General features: G+C 38.0%; 1 protein-coding gene across 1 annotated transcript in view; it reads left to right on the top strand.

The window, feature by feature from the left end:
* The window catches only part of LOC112044523 (intermembrane lipid transfer protein VPS13A-like), a 42,575-nt gene that overhangs the window by 1,004 nt on the left and 22,925 nt on the right, over nt 1–18,646 (top strand). Inside the window, exons 2-34 of the mRNA XM_024080403.2 lie at nt 1,974–2,139; nt 2,593–2,993; nt 3,694–3,905; nt 4,679–4,853; nt 5,180–5,453; nt 5,877–6,120; nt 6,478–6,608; nt 6,802–7,002; nt 7,381–7,589; nt 7,739–7,883; nt 8,224–8,360; nt 8,562–8,831; nt 9,041–9,219; nt 9,572–9,801; nt 9,983–10,125; nt 10,595–10,729; nt 10,843–11,014; nt 11,201–11,347; nt 11,690–11,815; nt 12,141–12,207; nt 12,320–12,477; nt 13,325–13,532; nt 13,675–13,786; nt 14,212–14,430; nt 14,910–15,103; nt 15,508–15,636; nt 16,099–16,461; nt 16,588–16,862; nt 17,020–17,193; nt 17,289–17,617; nt 17,760–17,937; nt 18,036–18,249; nt 18,386–18,496. Coding sequence (XP_023936171.1) covers nt 1,999–2,139; nt 2,593–2,993; nt 3,694–3,905; nt 4,679–4,853; nt 5,180–5,453; nt 5,877–6,120; nt 6,478–6,608; nt 6,802–7,002; nt 7,381–7,589; nt 7,739–7,883; nt 8,224–8,360; nt 8,562–8,831; nt 9,041–9,219; nt 9,572–9,801; nt 9,983–10,125; nt 10,595–10,729; nt 10,843–11,014; nt 11,201–11,347; nt 11,690–11,815; nt 12,141–12,207; nt 12,320–12,477; nt 13,325–13,532; nt 13,675–13,786; nt 14,212–14,430; nt 14,910–15,103; nt 15,508–15,636; nt 16,099–16,461; nt 16,588–16,862; nt 17,020–17,193; nt 17,289–17,617; nt 17,760–17,937; nt 18,036–18,249; nt 18,386–18,496 — 6,403 coding nt within the window. The 5' untranslated portion in view covers nt 1,974–1,998. The remainder of the gene's footprint in view (nt 1–1,973; nt 2,140–2,592; nt 2,994–3,693; nt 3,906–4,678; nt 4,854–5,179; nt 5,454–5,876; nt 6,121–6,477; nt 6,609–6,801; nt 7,003–7,380; nt 7,590–7,738; nt 7,884–8,223; nt 8,361–8,561; nt 8,832–9,040; nt 9,220–9,571; nt 9,802–9,982; nt 10,126–10,594; nt 10,730–10,842; nt 11,015–11,200; nt 11,348–11,689; nt 11,816–12,140; nt 12,208–12,319; nt 12,478–13,324; nt 13,533–13,674; nt 13,787–14,211; nt 14,431–14,909; nt 15,104–15,507; nt 15,637–16,098; nt 16,462–16,587; nt 16,863–17,019; nt 17,194–17,288; nt 17,618–17,759; nt 17,938–18,035; nt 18,250–18,385; nt 18,497–18,646) is intronic.

Genomic DNA, 18,646 nt, shown 5'->3' with positions numbered 1-18,646 from the left:
AAATATAGCCTTCAGCACCCGGGGAAAGTGTAGCTTCCCAACAGTGAAAGAATTTTTGAAATCGGTTCTGTAATTTCAGAGCAGACAAACAATCAAATCTTTCCTCTTTATAATATTATAGTATAGACCAGCGGATGCCCGCGACTTTGTACGCGTGAAATTTAGTTTTTCACAAATCGCTCGGGAACCATGGATCTTTCCGGAATAAAAAGTACCTATGTGTTAATCCAAAGTAAAATCTATTTCCATTCCAAATTTCAGCCAAATCGGTTTAAAATTGACAAAGTTTCATACAAACTTTCATCCCCTATTTTATCCCCTTGGGGGTAGCTGTCGGTCCGTCCAGTGGTTTGGGCTGTGCGTTGATAGATCACTATGTCAGCCAGTCAGTCACATTTGAGTTATATTTATACCTATTTAGATTAACAGCCAATGACCGTCCACTAATGGTAGGCCACTTGCATAGACATCCAAACGAACCGGTCTCGAACCCAACACCTAGCGGCTCCCCGCTCGATGTCATCAGTTCACAGACCAACACTGCGCTTTCCGGTGCGGAGTCGCCACTCCAGTGCTTCGGGACTTCGGTCCATCGGCTCTTCGAAATGTGTGCTCTGCCCAAAATCACTGACATAGCTCAGCGATTCGCGAAGCTGAAGTGGTAATAGCTTCGCGAATCGCTGAGCTATGTCAGTGATTTTGGTTCTTCTGCGGATCTCCCAATTCCTCCTCATAGCCCGCGGAGTGACTTTGAGCCTTCTTACGAGAGCAACAGTTAGCGACCAAATCTCAATCTCTTTTTGTTTTTTTTTGTTTTTAACTTTGCTCTTAATGTTTTAATAAAGATTTTTTTATTAATAATTTTCTTTTTTTCAAATTTGAGATGCGACACAATCACGTTTTTTCATTCTATACACGTCAAGATCTCTTTATGCGAGGCGTACCCATTGATTAAATAGTTATGTACCTATCTATCTTACTAGGTACTTGCGTGGTTTGTAAACATACGAGTAGATAGATAAATCATTTTATCTTGGCCGATAGCGAGCGATAATCGTTTAATAAAGGAAACAACACCACACCACACTTTGTTTATATCGGACATGTTTGATGTTGTGGTGTTTCATAAATATTTGCGTAAACACAATTTACGAAAACATTTTTTGAGAAGAAGTTATATTATATAGGTTGGGAATTAGGTAGGTAAAGTATTTTTATTACTAAAATATCTATCAATTTCTCCTCAAAAACAAAGAAAAACAGATAAAACTTAGGCACTCTTTCTACGGCTTTCTTCTTTCTAAAAAAATAAGATAATATTACAAAGTTACATAACGTTTTTTGTATAATTAAAGGCTGAACCGATTTTAGTGGCAGTTACACTGAGAGATATTAAGCACATTTAGACTATTATTTTCAGGGGATTTGTGGATTTCAACGAAGTCGCGGGCGGCGGCCAGTGAATTCGTAACATTCAGAGATTCAAACTAAAAGTGGCTGTTACCTATTATACTATTTCCTACGGAATTTTCATAACAATACACTAACCTACCAAACAATGTACTTATTTTTTATTTTCAGTTTTAAATCTAGATGATAGGTTTTATTATTAAATAAAAATAATAATCATCATTATCATATCAGCTGATGGATTGCAGGACATAAAGCTTTTTGTAGGGACTTCCTAACATCACGATCTTGAGCAGCCTTCATCGAGCGAATCCCTGCGACTCGCTCCAACGTCCATCGGTTCTTCGAACTATGTGCCCCGTCCATTTCCTCTTCAGCTTCGTTGAGCTAAGTCGGTGACTTTGGTTCTTCTGCGGATCTCCTCATTTCTGATTCGATAATTAAATAAAAATAAAATATTGAAATTGAGGTGCTGCCATTCATTAAGGAAATCCATAATTTTCTAGTAATCCGTGTTTTCTACGGCTCTTTATTTCTTTAAGTTGATGTTAAATTGTCATCAGGTCTCAAGCAAGCGTCACCGTCACCATGTTTGAAGGCGCAGTGGCAGGGATCCTCAACAGGCTGCTCGGGAAGTACGTCCAGGACTTGGACACGGAGAACCTTAACGTGGGGATCTTCTCCGGGAACGTCAACCTTGCTGACCTTAAGCTAAAGCCTGAAGCTCTGGTGAGTTTCCAATAATAACTATATCAATCGTTCATTATTTTAGAAACTTTTTCTAGCAGTACGAAGTTACGTGTCATATCGATCATAGGATCGTAGGTAGGATATGAAAATAGGTCGAAAAGTATTTTTTACCCGATAACTATCCCGATATTCTAATAGTGATTCTAGTATTTTTGTTTGAAGAGATGTAGATCAACATTTGCGGGTAGATCAGCATCAGCTAGTTGTTCTGTATTATTTTTTTTATAAATATCAGATTTCCTTTTTCACTAAAGACGATGTTTGTATGTGTGTAGTAACTGAATCCTAATTTAAGGAGGCTATAGCCTATAGGAGTAGCCACAATAGTGAAACTTTAACAATAAATTAACTTAACGACTTTTAGTTGAGCAATTGAAGAATTTCATCATCGATTATCATTTACAATGTAAGCTAATTATTAAAAATTTTCAGTACGAGCTAGACCTACCCATCGATGTGAAAATTGGAACTATTGGTAAAATCAATTTGCAAATTCCTTGGTCGGGTCTTTACACACAGCCAGTGATCGTACACATTGAGGATGTCCTCATACTGGTCGGACCAGCTATCTCCAACAGCAACTTTGATCCAGAGAGGGAAAGAAGGTTAACCAGAGCGGCCAAGAGGAAAATCCTCCAGGATTTAGAGGCCGAGAGTGAAGTTCTGAAGGGACCACAAAATTTCTTTGGGAACTTATTCACGGCCATTGTGAACAATCTCCAGATCTACGTGAGGAATGTTCACGTGAGATACGAAGACTCCATCAGTTCTAAGGACGGGCCGCTTGCTTGTGGCTTATGTTTGCAGAGTTTGTCTATAGAGACTACTAATAGGTAAATATGACTATGTTAATGAATTAATTTAATTAGCCAACAACGGCTCACTTTACTATACTTCTTTATTATAAAAGATTGGATGAAACAAAGCGGGTTTGCCAGCTTAGGTTATATGACCTAGCTATCGGATAATATTATGATAAAGATTCTGGACAAAGGTATTAACATGCTCTTTGATGCGCGGAGTTGAAACACCACCAATTATTTCATATACAAAAAAACTTACACTCGAATTGAAAACCTCCTTCTTTTTTTGAAGTCGTTTAAAAAACAAAACCAAATGTGCAACCTTAAGCTGGTTATACGGACAGACATTGCTCACAGTTGCCCACTTCATCGCCCCAAGCAACAGCACCGGGGTCAAGAACCATCATCATCTTCATCATCTCCTTGTCCTTAAGGCTTAAAATTAAAATTGTTTTAATTAGGAATCTCCCACTTAAGATTGCTTTACTATAGTCTAGCAAGTTCGTTGATGACACTCCCATGATATGCGGGCGACGGGGGAAAGACTGCGCGGGTGTGAATTCGTGCGTGCGGGGAAGTGAGGTGCATCAGTCAAGGGTTTTTCATTCAACGCTACACGCCCACCGACACTCGCGAATTTGGGAGTGTTACGAACGAAGTTGCCAAGCTATATTTAGGAAATTGAATACGCAATTGTTTGTCATAACACATGATTTGTGATGTTTTCTAGCAAATGGAAAGCGTCAGTGACCCCTGCAAACGCCTCAACAGTGTATCAGATGATGCGCGTCGAGTCTCTGTCTCTGTACTGGAACCCCACCGCCACAGCACTGGACGATGTGGAGATAGCTAACATTACACCTATGCAATATTACAATTGGAAGCACTATATGCTGACTGGCTTGGACAAGTTCTCTATGCACCACGAAGATTTCGAATTCTGTAAGTAATTATTATCTAATATACTTACTTGTAAGGCTTTAGATTTTGTGTTAAGGTATACAGAGAAGCTTTTGATTGTAGTCAGTTGTTGATGACGGATGATGGATCGTTCTATAACGAAACGAACCTTCAGTTTATACAGTCTTAGTCTGTCATTTCACTACTATATCACTAAAGGCGACTTACCGGAATAGATTGATTAAAGACTGAGTTTGTTATATTTATGTAGATTTCTTACGTATTTCCTCATTGCGCATCCTCACCCGACAGATAAGGGTGAGTGCAGCAGCCTTCCTCGAGGGCTATACTGGTAAATCAAGGAATAATTCTGAAGGGTACTTGATTTAGAAATACTTTATACGGCAAAAAAAAATAAAAGGAGTCGACACTACTGAGTTTTAAAATGAAATGTACGTATAGGATTTTCTGTCGGATCTCGCTTGGATTCGCTGATTTTTCGCGGATAACAATAAATGAACTTCTGCAAAGTAACTTGTAGTTTGTTTCAAACAAAGTAGTTTGTTTCTATTCAATACTTAATTAAGTCTGGTATACTTTATCTCCCGGACTTAAACTAAATACGGCATCCTAGGTAGCTCAGGCAGCATTCTTGCGCTGATATGCAATTTGCGCGAGAAAGCTGCCTGCCCGAGGGTCGCCTGTTTCCTCCCTCAGGCGTTTGCTGATCTCCTTTTGGGCGGTCCTACCCTACGGAAACAATGCCTCAATGCCTAACTGAACTTATTAATATTTAAATTTCTTGTTTCTTTCAGTGCTGAAGCCTGTTACATGCAAAGTGAAGGTGATAATTAATCGGTCGGGCGAGGCGCGAGTGCCGCGGCTACTGCTGGACGCTGTGCTGCAAGACAGTGCGCTGCAGCTGTCGCGGAGACAGTACCTCTCCATTGACAACCTACTCACTTCCTTTCAGAGGATTACTCTCAATAGGTACATTGATCTGCTTCATTTACCAATTCTGGTTTTATCAATTTAACTTTAGATCATTAGAATCATTGTTATACATACTAATCATTGTCGTACCAACTTAAAAAAAAAATGAATCGTTAGGAAATTGTACTCATTGTATGAGTATATTAATGTACAATGTCTACTCTACTTAAAAACTACGCCACTAGTTCCACATTAAAAAAAGTTTGAGAAAAATGCTGCGACGTACCTTTTCAACTTGAGTACAAGACCGCGGAAGTTTTTTCTGGGAATATTGCCTGGTAAATATTGCGCGAGTCCGAGTTTTGTTACTTATTGATTTCCAGAAAGTATCGGCATCTTCATCCAGGAGTTCCACTTTCGAAAGACGTGAAGAAGTGGTGGCTCTACGCGTACAACGTGGTGATAGAGCAACGCGTGCGCCCTTACAACTGGGCGGCTATACAGAAGCATCGGGAGAACTACAACATTTACAAGAAAACTTACAAAAGCACGTTGAGGAGTCCGAACGATATCGAACTGAAGCTGGATCTACAAAAATGCGAAGACAGCCTTCCTATTATATCTGTCGTTATAGCGAGGGAGCAGGCGAAATTCGAAGTAAGTTTAGAGGGGGCTTTAGCTTACTGTACCAACGCAGGTTAGCCGGCATACTCGCAGGACTTAATGTTTTATACGGTAATTATGACTATCACATGTGAATGATAATGACCAGGTCCGGTGACTTAACGTGCTCTCCGATGCATAGAGATATAACATTACCAACTCTCCGACTGTTACTGAGAACTTCTCATCATCATGATCATCATCATCATCATCATCATAATACAAGAACCTAAGACCTTTCCTTCCGAAACCACAGAGGCTAGCCAGTGGACCAAACGCAGCCGTTTTCTTATAAGGATGTCACTTTTAAAAATATTTCAAATTATTCATGAGGTTGCTTTAAAACATTAAAAGGAATAACATGTGAGCATTATTAGTTTAGATCTGACACCCACCAAATCATATTCATTATTGCAGCTCCTTGCACAAGAGCCAGAGAGAATAGATGTAGCGGAAACGGAATTCGACTGGTGGAAGCCAACTTCTGATTCAGAACACGATTCCGACAATGAGTCAAAGTCTCGCGTAGAGCTCTGTGTGAAGAGCGAGAGATGCAAGAGTCTATGGAGTCATCTATCAAGTCCTGAGAAGAAAAAAGTTTGCGAACTCATTGGGTATGCTGAAGGTGCACCTAGACAGGACAAATCGAAACAATATATTGGTAAGTAGCATTTTTTACAATAATAATTGATATATTAATTATTGCTTCTAAGAAGGCTTAGAAAAGGCGATGGAGCGAGATATGCTTAGAGTATCTTTCGTGATCGAATTTGAAATTAGGAGATCTGTAAAAGTCCACATGAACCGAAGTTACCGAAAGCGCAACGAGTCACAAAGCAGATGTGGCAATAGGCTGAGTAAAAAGTTCAAAGAGCAAATGAACTTCGGGTTCTCAAAGGCAAACGTACGAATAGTTCTTGATTGGGTTAAATATGTTGGTTATGCTTTGCAGATTCACAAGAAAAAATGTTTTAAGGTTGATTTGGAAAATTGGCTCTAATTTGAGTTTTGTTTACAGAGCACAAACTCAATTTGACTTTAGCAAACTGCACGTTAACTATGATGAACAGGAGTAAAGAAGTGTTGGTGATAAGCCTAACACAGTTTCTTGCGTCGATTGAAACGAGACCATCAGCAAAAGCTTACAAGGTACTTATGTAAAAGTCGTAATTAACTTAAAGTCGTATTAAAAAAACCATTGATACTTTTATTTCATTAAACACTACAATACATATCAGTGTTCCGTTGTATATCTTAGGTATTATATATGACATTCAGATGTAGATTCATCAGCAAAAGTCATCCCTTAATGCTCAACATCTGTGGCCATGTTTTTAACCAGGTGTCAGCACGAACAGAAAATATAGTGGTCGAAGGCATGTCATCAGATGGGGAGTTAGTACCTTTACTAATAGCTGCTCAAGGTTCAACAGTCGGCAGCAACACTGTATTGGCGTTAGATGTTGAGAAGAACCCGGCAAACAGTCATGCTGATTTGGGCGTTACGTGCCATGTCGAACCTGTTGAAATGGTTTACGTGGAGGTAAGTTTGTGAAAAAGTTGTCTTCAAATATTTTAATTTGTGGGAAACTGCATTTTTTAACTAGTGCGATCGACTAAATTTTGTTTTGGATCTGTATGTAGAGTGGTCACCCACTTACGCCATTCTATCCAATAAAGATCATCTCTGCCTCCGATGCTGCTAAGAGAGTTGTATCATTAGCATAACGTAAATTGGTTAACTTTGTTCCACCAATGCTGATGCTAACATTCCAATCTTTGATGGATCGTCTCATTTCATAGATATTTAACAGAATAGGAGACAGAACACAACCCTGCCTAACGCTTTTGTAAAATATTAAAGTAATTTAATAAGTCTTAACTTATTGTGTTTTTCTGAGAAGACTTAATTTATTTACAGCATGCGTTCACAGAACTAATAAACTTTTTCCAAACTCATTCAATGACGGCAGAGGAGCTAGCAGAAGAAGTCTCAATAGCAGCCGACCATATCACTGCCATGAGCAAGTCGGTGTTGGCCCACGCGATCAGCCGTCGAAAGATATTCCATTTGAATGTAGATCTGAAAGGACCTGCCATCATTCTGCCCGAACACGGTTGTGTTCACAAGTACGTACATTATAAGTTTCCTTAGGCTGATATTTAGGGCCTAATATCTAAATTAATTATGTTGATTGTAGAAACATAATCGGATGATAATGACAACCTTATTTGTTGCGCTGAAAGTAAATTAAATATTTTTTTTTTAAATATTTTAGGCCCGGTCGTGTGATGATACTGGATATTAATAGAATAGTAATTAAATCCGATCTGCAACCTTCCAACCTTACCCTCGAAGATGCTACTTGTATGGAGTTGGAAGAAAGACTCTACGACAGATTCCACGCTGAATGTTCCATACAAGTGAGTTTTATATAAAATGCCTAATTTAGTTCAGTAACAGGGAGAAACGTGTGTGGCAAAACAGCCTAATTGAAACAACCGCCTGATTAGTCAACAAATGCATTCTGTTATTATTTAGGGTTTATTGTGCTGTGAGCTGTAACCTAAATTGCCAGAAGGATCGCCGTGGCACTACGCACGATATTCGTGGCAATTTAAGTAAAAAATTTTATCAATGCTATGCTGAAATCTGTAGAATGGTAGTCCTATAAAAATGTTAATGTCAATTATCAAAGGATCCCTTTGTTAAGATTATAGTAGGTAGTTGGTACTAAGATGCTAAAATGTCGTTTTAATACAGGTACTCTTCTGTGAGTGGAGTGACACATGGCGGGAAGCAAGAAAGCACGGAGACTCGGAGATGCACTTAGTTCCGCGATTGAAGACTCAGCTCGTATTCTCTACAAGCATTAAGAAAGATTATAAACTGCTTCCCAGGTCAATCACAGTTTCATATATTAAGTCTTCTTTATGTATTATGCTAAAAGTTAATCTGGTTGCAAACTTGGCACCTACTGTAAAATTTGCTGATCTGTAGTATCTAGCTAATGCTTCTTGATTTTTCAAAAAGTTTTGCTTTTCAATCTGGTTGCCAAGAATTCTGCAAAGTAACATTGGATATTCTTTCTTTATATTTAGGTACAAGCTCAACATTTCACTATCAAGTCTAAAATTTAATCTCTCGGATCGCATTATTGGCTATCTTCTCGACTTTTTCGACAACCTGCCTGTTCCGACGCCCAATACAGTTCCCGTGTCTTTCATGGATTCTGGAGATTACGTCGAGGAGATGGTGGACCCCGAACTGCTGGAAGCCTTCGAGTTAGACAAGGTGACAGCAGATCCAGGGTACAAGGAGTTGGTGAAATTGAGACAGAAGATTGTGTCGGCGTACTTCAGTAGACACAGGTATTTTTAAAAAGATTAATTAGTTAAATTTTACCTGTACCTGGGAATAATTTCAGCATTTCTTTACCTACTTGCGCGGTATTTTATGTTTTTCATTTTTTTAAAAAACATCGGCACTATCAGCCTATTGTCTGGCAACTAAATATAGGTTAGGTTATTATAGTATCAATAAAGTATGAAATAAACAATTTATCCATTGAAAATTTTAGAGCCGCAGTAACCATGATGGATGGTGAGAGTACAAAATCACCAGCTGAAGAATCATTGCCTGCCGCAGACTTCAGCGATGAGGATGTTGAGGAATATGCACGATCTGTGGACCTTCCTGGCTTTGATGACAACGTTTCGCCCAGTAACACTATTGGGACCCTTATGAGATTTATTATTGGTGAGACAAGTATCATTAGTTTATTTTAATGACCCACTAAAGGGTTGTGCCTCATTTATTACGGGAGAGAAAATAAGTACGGACCTCGTTTCCCTAATGCAGTATAGCTTATGGAAATGTTTGAATTCGTAATGACTCTATCCGAATACCTCCATAATAATCACTGTCAGAGGCTATTGATAATGACCGTGAATTATGCCATTGCATAATGTGATTTTTCGAGGCACATGTAATGTCACCAATTTCAAAATGCGCGTAGCTTCTAAGAATCTCTCAGAAGAGATATTTGCTTCATAAGATATTTACGAGGTCTTAAAAAATGTTCATGTTTTTTATATAATTTTGATAACAGGTGAAATAGTGATAAATTTGAGCCGATCATGCGAACAAATAGATAAGCCTTATGTAATGATGAGCGTCAGCAAGGTGTGCTTGGACGTAGCGCTGATGCAGTTCGGGCCCGCCATCCAGTTGTCCATTGGGCAAGCGCTGCTGACTGATAAACAGCATCACAGCAGCACTGGACAGTATTTAGAACTTCTTACAAGTTCAGGAGAACTGTTCAATTTACTGTACAGAAAGGTAAGTAATGAATACACTATGGCAAAGGCATTATGTTTACGGAGTTGTTACACCAACGTCTCAACCTCAGAATCAGAGGCATAAGCATAGGCTTACTGTATGAACATAGCATTGTCATTCACAGCTGCAATAATCGGTGAATGATTGTGATGGTGACGATTGATTGATTGATGACTTTTAGGTACGAGCGAATTGTCCTGAATTCCGTTCCCACTTCCACAACGTGGAGCAAGCCCTCGTGGCTGACGTTGGGCCGCTGGCGTTGCTGGTCCACGCAACTGCACTCACCACGCTCTTCAAGTATCTCTATTATATCAAACGCAAGTAAGTTGCTGCAAATGTTTAAGCACTTCTAATGTAACTAAGTCTATCCAGCAATCTTGCGGAGGCCCGAGGCTCTCTTAAATTAATCAATCTTTATTTTCTGGAGATAATTTTTATTATCATGTATTGTCCGAGGATTTCTTTTGGCTTTCTTTTTTGGATGTATATTTTAAATGAACCATTTTTCGAGTTTGTGTGTATAAACTGATGGTTCATTTTGTTAAAAAACGTTCCTTTAATTTTCCACCGAATTTGTCTATCAAATTACTACTGTCAAACGCGTCTATATATATCTCACCAACACATTCAAAGCCAAACAGACTTCCTAAAGTAGACAAAATTATAGCTGACTAATTAACTTTACTTTATACTGATATTCGGACATTGTCTCAAATAATGACATTGTTGTTACAATGTTCTTTATTTTCGGACAGACAACGTTTATCTTATTTAATATTTTACTTTATAGAATCCAGAAACGTCACTCTCTCAACATTAACAACATAGTTCTTCCAAAGACTCGAACTCTTTGGGAGTATTTGATGAGACCTGAAGCAGACCCCCCTGTTCCCCCTGGCGCTACCAAGTTCAGCTACTCTGTCAGGTAATGATTTATTACATGGTAGGTTCGTAAAGAAGCCTTGTAAGAGTCAGAAATTGTGAGATCGTGAGATGATAAATTGAAATGTGAGTTGCTAAAGTGGCGGCTCTTTGCAGGTTGTCCTCAGTGACAGCTCGTCTCTGCCAGGTCGAAAACCCGTTTGTGGAAGTGCGAGTGACGTCACTGGAGAGCGACTGTGTATTCCGAGCCAACGACCGCCTCATCTTCAAGCTGTTCCTCGGATCGCTGCATGTTGACGATCTCGCTGAAGCCACTTTGTATCCCAAGGTAAATAAAGGAACACACTGTATTATCGTCTTTTGCCCCAAAGTTTACATAGACGTTTTTTTTTTAACAACAGTATTTCTGTAGTTGTTGACATTAAATTGGATGATAATGTGAAATATTCTTAGAGGGTGCCCCCTCGACATAATGAAGTTGAGAAGCTATGATCTAAAGATAAATGTTTTTCAGTTGGTGTGGCCAGATGAAGACAAAGTGATAGAGATAAAGTACGTTCGCTCGGCGACCGGCGCTCGCACGCGCTCGGACGCGGAACTGCGCATCTGTGTGGGCAGACTACATGTCGTGCTCTTCTGTTCTCTTCTCTATCATCTGCAGGTAATAATCGCACTAATATTATAAGCACAATGCCTTTTTTGTATTTTGTAGGACAAGGCAGATTCACCATAATGCAAAGTAAGCTTGGATTCTTTGGACGTTTTAAGAGAGTGCTCTTCAAGTGCCTAAAGAAGTTTAGTTTCCACTTTCAAAAGCACCTGGACACCAAAGACAATGGTTGGACGATATAGGGAGTGGACTGGGCTAGGTTATCCGCAGCTTAAAGAAGCGGCTACCATATGGAAAGTCTGCGTATTGATCGCCAAACTTCTGTTATACAAGATGGCAAATGATGATCAATAGGTTGTCTAGTCAATATTAATTTGTTGTCTTTCTTGTCAGCAATTTCTAGAGCCACTAGTGCCGAGTGCTGCGGCCACGGAGGCGGCGGCGGCAGCAGAGCGCGCGGCGCAGGAGCGAGCTGCCTCTATTAGAACCGCGCCTTTGAAAGTTAATCTTGCTATCGAGGTATTGTTTATTTCTTTTGTTTTTATATTTCGTGAACCCATTGAATTAAATCAATCAAATCGGGAAGATAGCGACGCATTCGCTATCTTCCCGATTTGATTAATTTAATTCGAAAAATAGTAGGTTTAAAAAATTAAAGCAAAAAAAAAACGTTAAGATGTCATAGGTTACCTTACCTTACGAAAAAGAAGATAAGGTACGTTGGTTTTACCTTGATTTCGTCACTTTTGCATTTTGCGGCAGTGAATAAAACCACGACCCATGCAATTGGAATTTGTATAACCTCATCGCCTGAAACAAAATGTTAATTTAATATTTTTTTTAGGTCCATGCTCCAGTTTTCTTGTTGCCTCAAAAACCGTCGTCACCAAACTTATTAGTTTTAAACATGGGTGAGATATTCATTTCCTTCTGTTGTCTGAGTTTAGAAATAATCATTTTAAGTAATGTTTTTCGTTTCTATTAAACTGGATAAAATGATCTGTAACTATTTATGTTTTACAGGGGATTTGTTGATTGAAAACTTTTTCAAGACTGTCAACGCCAGCATAGAGGCGACCGCGCCGGTGCTCAGCCCAGTGATCGACAATGTGCTGATCAAGCACGTCAACATTACGCTCTCACGCGCTGTGATGACCTTGGCTGGCACCCTGGAAGTTCAGGTGATGATCAACATTAGGCTAATCTATACTAATGAGAGTTTATGAGCTTTAACCTCTGAACAGGGGTGTAGCTACCGCCGTATCAGCCGTATCTATCAATGTTAGGGGGCTCCCGATCTACAGGTGTCCTTTACGTGTGAAAGCAAAAATTAGTACAATGTAATCCACAATATTTCAATGTTCCCACACTAGAACCCAATAAAATATTACTAATATCTAATAAAAATATTATTTATATCTTAGTAGTATGTTACTACTAAACATTTTGGTACCAATTTTATTTTGTGGTGAAAGAGTTGGCGGTAAATCAAAAACTCAAGAGACTTTTCGGGATTTGCCACTCATCTATTGGGCCTCCGAACTAATTTTGATACAGGACCCCTCCAAGGCACGCTACACCACTACCTCTGGGTCTAATGACTCGATTTGTCACGTTATTTAAGAGTGTCATAGGCTATATTTAATCCCCGCATTCCATGGGGACTACGCCGTGGGTAGGTGGATTACTACGGGTAAGACCGCAGGGTGTTATGTATATTTTATTTTATTTTAGCAAGGTTTGTGTGAGAAGCTTAAGAAGCGACAGTAAATAAGAAATATGTTTAAAAATAATCTGCCTGTGAATGGTTGCCAAACAACGATTTGTTGGGTTCCGATGCGCCATCCGCTGTATCAGTAAAAATTTTAACAATGAATTTCTGCTATGCTGATGACGTTTACCTTAACAGTTGTTCTGTTACCGTACTATTAGGTACACGTAAAGCCAATTTTCCTAAGATACAAAAAAATACATTACGAATTTACGGTTTTTTTAATGAAACATGATAACATATAATATTAATTTCAGGAGCCAATCTTGGAGCCGATTTCGGTGAATTGCGACTTAAAAAGAGCCGTTAGTTACACACAAGTAGCAAACACGAGCGCTTACCGAGACTTGCTGCTCTGTGAGGCGGACATAGTGATGGACACCGTGTCCTTGAACCTTGGCCAGAAGGACTTGGCCACGGTTCTGGCAGTGTGGAGTGATAACCTTAGTGAAGGGCATTACATTAGTGAGTATTCGGAGATCGTACGTTGTAACATTTGCATAATATGGAGTATGCATGTAAAAGTGGTGGTGAATATTTATTTTGAGCGAACTGATATTAATAATTTACATATGTAGATGCTTGATACTAGAACTCCTAATTACAGGTAACATCACCCCCGGATCACCAGTAGAAATTGCACCATCTGAGGCAACAGTAAAGAAACTGCAAGCATTTTTTGCTCAAGGGGAACCTGTAAAAAAAGAATCTGTTCTTAGGTAAATGGGTAGAACTAAATTATTGTTTCGTAGTGAAGTAAAAATAAAAATTAAATAACAATTAACAGCAATAAAAGTAAAAATTAAATAACAATTAACAGCAATATACATACTATACAAAACACTAAAATCTTACAATGCATGCTAATGAAATCACATAAATTCCCATGCCTCAATAGATTTACGGTTAAGAGATTAAGTTTGAACACCACGCACTTAATTGTCGTATTCATTAACTCATAGCATCTTCATTTGATCTTTCAGACTAATTAGAGTGAACCGTAATAGTAGATATATCAAAAAAAGAAAATTGGCATAAGAAAAAAAAAATTCATCATATTATCCAAAAGAAATTAAAATTTATAGTATTGATTTAAGAAATGATTATAAATTTTGCTAACTTATTTTTTCCATCTTTCTGCCAGGTTCTCTCTAGAAGGAGTTGAATTGAAACTATTCTCAGACATGGATGAAGTGTTGAGCTCACCGGTGCGAGACTTGAACCACGGGCTCGCCAAAGTGACGGCAGGCGAAGCTAACGTTCACTTCGACTATTACTCCGATAGCAGTATTGAAGTGAAGGCAAGCTTGCAGAGTCTTCTGATTGAGGACATACGACCTGACACTACTATTGTCATTAGAAGGTATTTTTTATTAATTTTAGAGAGACTATTATTCTATAATTCTATGGATTCACCGTGCGGGTGGGGTACCGCATGGAAGCGATTAAAAATCCGAACATTATGTGTACGGTTAATGAGCTCCTATAATATCGATTAACACTCCCCTTACTACAAAAAAATCAAAACCTTTTAGAATTACTTGGTCGTCCGTCTTTTTCCCTGTCTACCAAGACCATTATCTCAGGAATACTTGAAGGTATCAAGTAGAAATTGATATAAAATTCTCAGGTCTGCAATCCCTTTGGATCTGTGAAAATATTTATCTTCGGAGTTCAAAAGATACATTCAAAAATATTATTCTTCAAAATTAAAACTTCAGTTGATACTATTACTCCAGTCTGACGAAACCCACTTGGATTTTTAACTTCCTAACTGGGTACCTACTAAAGTTGATTGTAGATTTATGTACCTACTTATATCTGTTCTTCTTCTTATTCTAGAATTTTCGAATCACAAGGCGGAGGCAGCCGTGCAGCTGGTGGCTTCTCTGTAGTCCGACCAGCTCTTCTAGAAGCTTCTCTACGTCGGTCCGCACGCGCTGTGACTCTTGATGTGAGAGTGGAAAGGACAAGACTTAACCTGTCTTTACCTTTTTTACTGCGTCTTGCTAAAAGTTTGCTAGATGCAATGCCAGGTGACGGAATATTTAATTTATTATCAAATTATACCTTAGCCGGACTTTGCACTTCGTCATTAGAGTATTAAAAGTTTACAAATTATCACGGGAATTGTTTGCAACAAAGTACCATAATTTTTATTGACATAATTTTCTTGATTTGTTGCTGTCAATTTCAATACTTTTACTTTTCTTTACCGTTTCAATAATTTGATCCTAACTTCTAACAGTAGAAAATTTTGAATTCTTTTCAGTTTTCGTATCTCAGATTGCTCACATTTGATATAGATTGCTTCTTACTTCTCTATCTTCAGTATCGCTAGTGACTTAATAATAAACAAGTTAAAATAAGAAAAGAGTCGTTGATGATAAAAAAATCTTTTGCTAGAGATTTAATTTGTGGACATTTTACGTACCTACAGGGGAGAAGACATTAGAAGGTGGTGTGATAAATCATGGATATGTGGGCGATGGACCATCACGCTCCAATAATAACAGAGCCGCACGTTTCCCTAGCTCCAGTGACTCGACCAGTGGCTACTATTCTACAGGTATTCCTACTTATAAGTATAAGTAATCGATTGAAATTAAAAACATTGATCACCTTTCCTTTCACAGCTACCTAAAAGACAACAGTCTCCAAAGTATGAAAACTATTAACAGGTCTTACAAATAGACAAGAATAATAAGGTCTCTGGTTTTATTGTGGGTCTTGTCATATTTTCCCTAATTGGCAATAGAACCCATGACCTCAAAAGCAAAAGGCATGGTCACCACTGCTCTACTTGGTCATCAAATAATAGTTGCCGTAATGATTCCATTAATAAAATTATGTTTTGTTACGATTTCTTGCATTAGAATCGGCTTTTTTAATGAATAGTAAATTTTGCTTCCACAGTAAAAATAATTTACTTATTTATCGTAATAATTTTGTTTGGTTATTGTATGCGATTTTTCACAAATTGTGCCTGGTTATCCCTGTTGTCCTTTAAGACGTTGTTCTTCCATTTCAGCAACCTCAGTATCAGAAGACATGCCAAGCTTCTCAATATCGGTGCAATGTCGACAGCCAGAAGTCATGTTCTTCACTGATTTGATGAAAACTGAAGGTCACGCGTTACTGCTTCGTACAGAACTTCTCATTGACTACTCCAGTCATTCGAACACAGAAAACCTCGTAATATCTTTAGCTGGGCTTCAAGTAATGTCTAAATTACAGTCGAAATTGAAAAATCTTCCCCCTCAATTAGTTCTGAAGCCATGTGACTTAGAGTTTTCTAAAAGTTTCAAGAATTTAGAAGAAGGTATTATGGTTCGTCTGTCAGTTTCGGAGATCGATGTCCATATCGCTGCTACTACTGTACACACTGTGATGGGTGAGTGAAGTTATAGCACTACAACTAGTAATGTAAACTTTTCTTTTGTAATAACTTTTATTTGATAATATTGAACAATCCAATCATCTACGTTTTTCTTTAATAATCAATTTTTGTATATTTCAGATATCGTAGAAGAAATTACAACTGAGTTGACAATTCCCGACGAGAAAGACTTGTTCAATTTTGCAACTTATAACCCTCGACCTGAGAAACAAGACGAAGATCTTTGGTTGCCTAAGAAATTGTCTCCGTATATGGGCTTCCATGCTGAGGATAGCTATATTCAGCCGAAATATCCTATTACTAAACCAACTGAGACATTTGTGGTGACTGTACCAGTTGTTCGCATAACCTTCGAAATAGAACATACTGTTAGAATACCAGTGTTAATACTTAAGGTAAGTTTATTTTCTGAACTTTAAAGTGAGATATTTAAATTTTGATCTACAAGGTCTAATAAATCGACAGCAAAGAAAAAACTAACCTCTTGAAAAAAAAACTGATATTAATTGCTCATAAAATGTAGACGTTGAACTTTGACTTGATGTTTTACAGCTATCAACTGAAATATCTCTACACGACTGGTCCCGGCAACTTCACGGAGGTGGGTCCCTCAGTGTGCAGGCAAGAGCCTACAATGAACGATTAGACGCGTGGGAACCGTTGCTGGAACCAGTATTACAGGACAACATGCAACGACCTTGGGAAATCACTGCTACTCTGTTTCAGGTATGCATAAATACATGTGTGAGTGACCAGATAAACCTTACGTCTGTATTAGAAAAGCCTAATTAGTTTATTAACATCTGCAAATTTCTTTTCAGGCAAAAGCATATCCAATGTCATCACAATTAGATACTAAAAACCACAATTCAGAACAGAATACAATGTGTGATACTGTCCCATCAGAACCAACACGGAAAACTAAAAAGAAAAACGAATTCGAATCTGAAACATCAGCTGATGAAGCAGATACTGACAACGAAATGGTTTTCATAAAGAACCCCAACAGTAAAGATAATAAGGGTTATAAAGTTGACTTCAATGCATGTAGTATGTCGTTTCTAAAGGGACTAGATGTTGAGGACTCTGACTCAGATAATGAAAATGGAAAGGACAAATTATCTAATGCACTAGGACATTTATTTACCGAGTAAGTTTCAAGTTACTCTAGCTTACTTAACTATTATATTTATATTATAATTAAAGAATCACTCATCTTTACCTATTATACTTAAATTATAACTTAATAGTCAATGACTAAGTGTTTATAAAAAAGTTTTTGTAAAATTCAGTAGCGACTCAAGTATCGATGATCTGAGTAACGATGAAGACTCTTCAGCACCAGAGCAAAGTGAGGCAGAAGCGAGTGACCGAGAAGAAGAAAATGAAGATGAGGATGATGAGAAAGCTATAACATATGTCGATGGCGAAGAAAAAAAGAAAGTTGATAGTAAAACTGTTACTGTGCAGGTAAATATAATAACGTCTAACTACATAATGAGTTTAAAGAAACTACAGCCGTTCAAAACAGTTTATTATTAAATAATGGGTTTTGATATTTCTTTTAGGAACCAGTTAGAGAAGACAGTGTTGATTCCTCGATTGAAGAAACACGACTATGCACCTATATAGCGCTTGAAGCTCGTTCACCGTTAAACATCACATTAGCTCCAGCCGCAGTACGAGCGTTGCAAGCGCTTTCAAATGCAATATTAGATCGAACTGCCGCAGTTACTGCTTTAGTTGCTGCTGAAAGTGAATTGCAATTGATTAATGATATAGGTATGTACAAATTATGGTAATTCTTAATTTAGATGACATTATTTGTAAAATAAAATGAAGGTTAATGTTTTTGATATAACCTCGGTCATATAATTTAATTGTTATAAAAATAATAAGGTAATTAAATTGTTATTAGGTCCAGGATCGACGGTTCATCTGCGGACTCGTGCTGAAACTGATCTGGCAGGCAATGATCGTGTTTTAGCCGTTGCTGATTATGATCATTCCAGCCGACCAAGTACACCTGGTAAATCTTTATGTCCATATATCCACATATTACATAGCACAATCTTCATTAGTATTTTAAAAATCACAAATAGCATTAAAAGCTTTGCTGTTATTTTTAAATAAACATCAGAGAACTTTGAAGTAATAAAATATCACAAAATTTGGAACT

This window comes from Bicyclus anynana, chromosome 13 (genome assembly GCF_947172395.1).
Source record: "Bicyclus anynana chromosome 13, ilBicAnyn1.1, whole genome shotgun sequence".
NCBI classification, from domain to species: domain Eukaryota; kingdom Metazoa; phylum Arthropoda; class Insecta; order Lepidoptera; family Nymphalidae; genus Bicyclus; species Bicyclus anynana.
The sequence above is the reverse complement of the archived record's forward strand: the minus strand, read 5'-3'. Positions and strand labels throughout refer to the sequence as shown.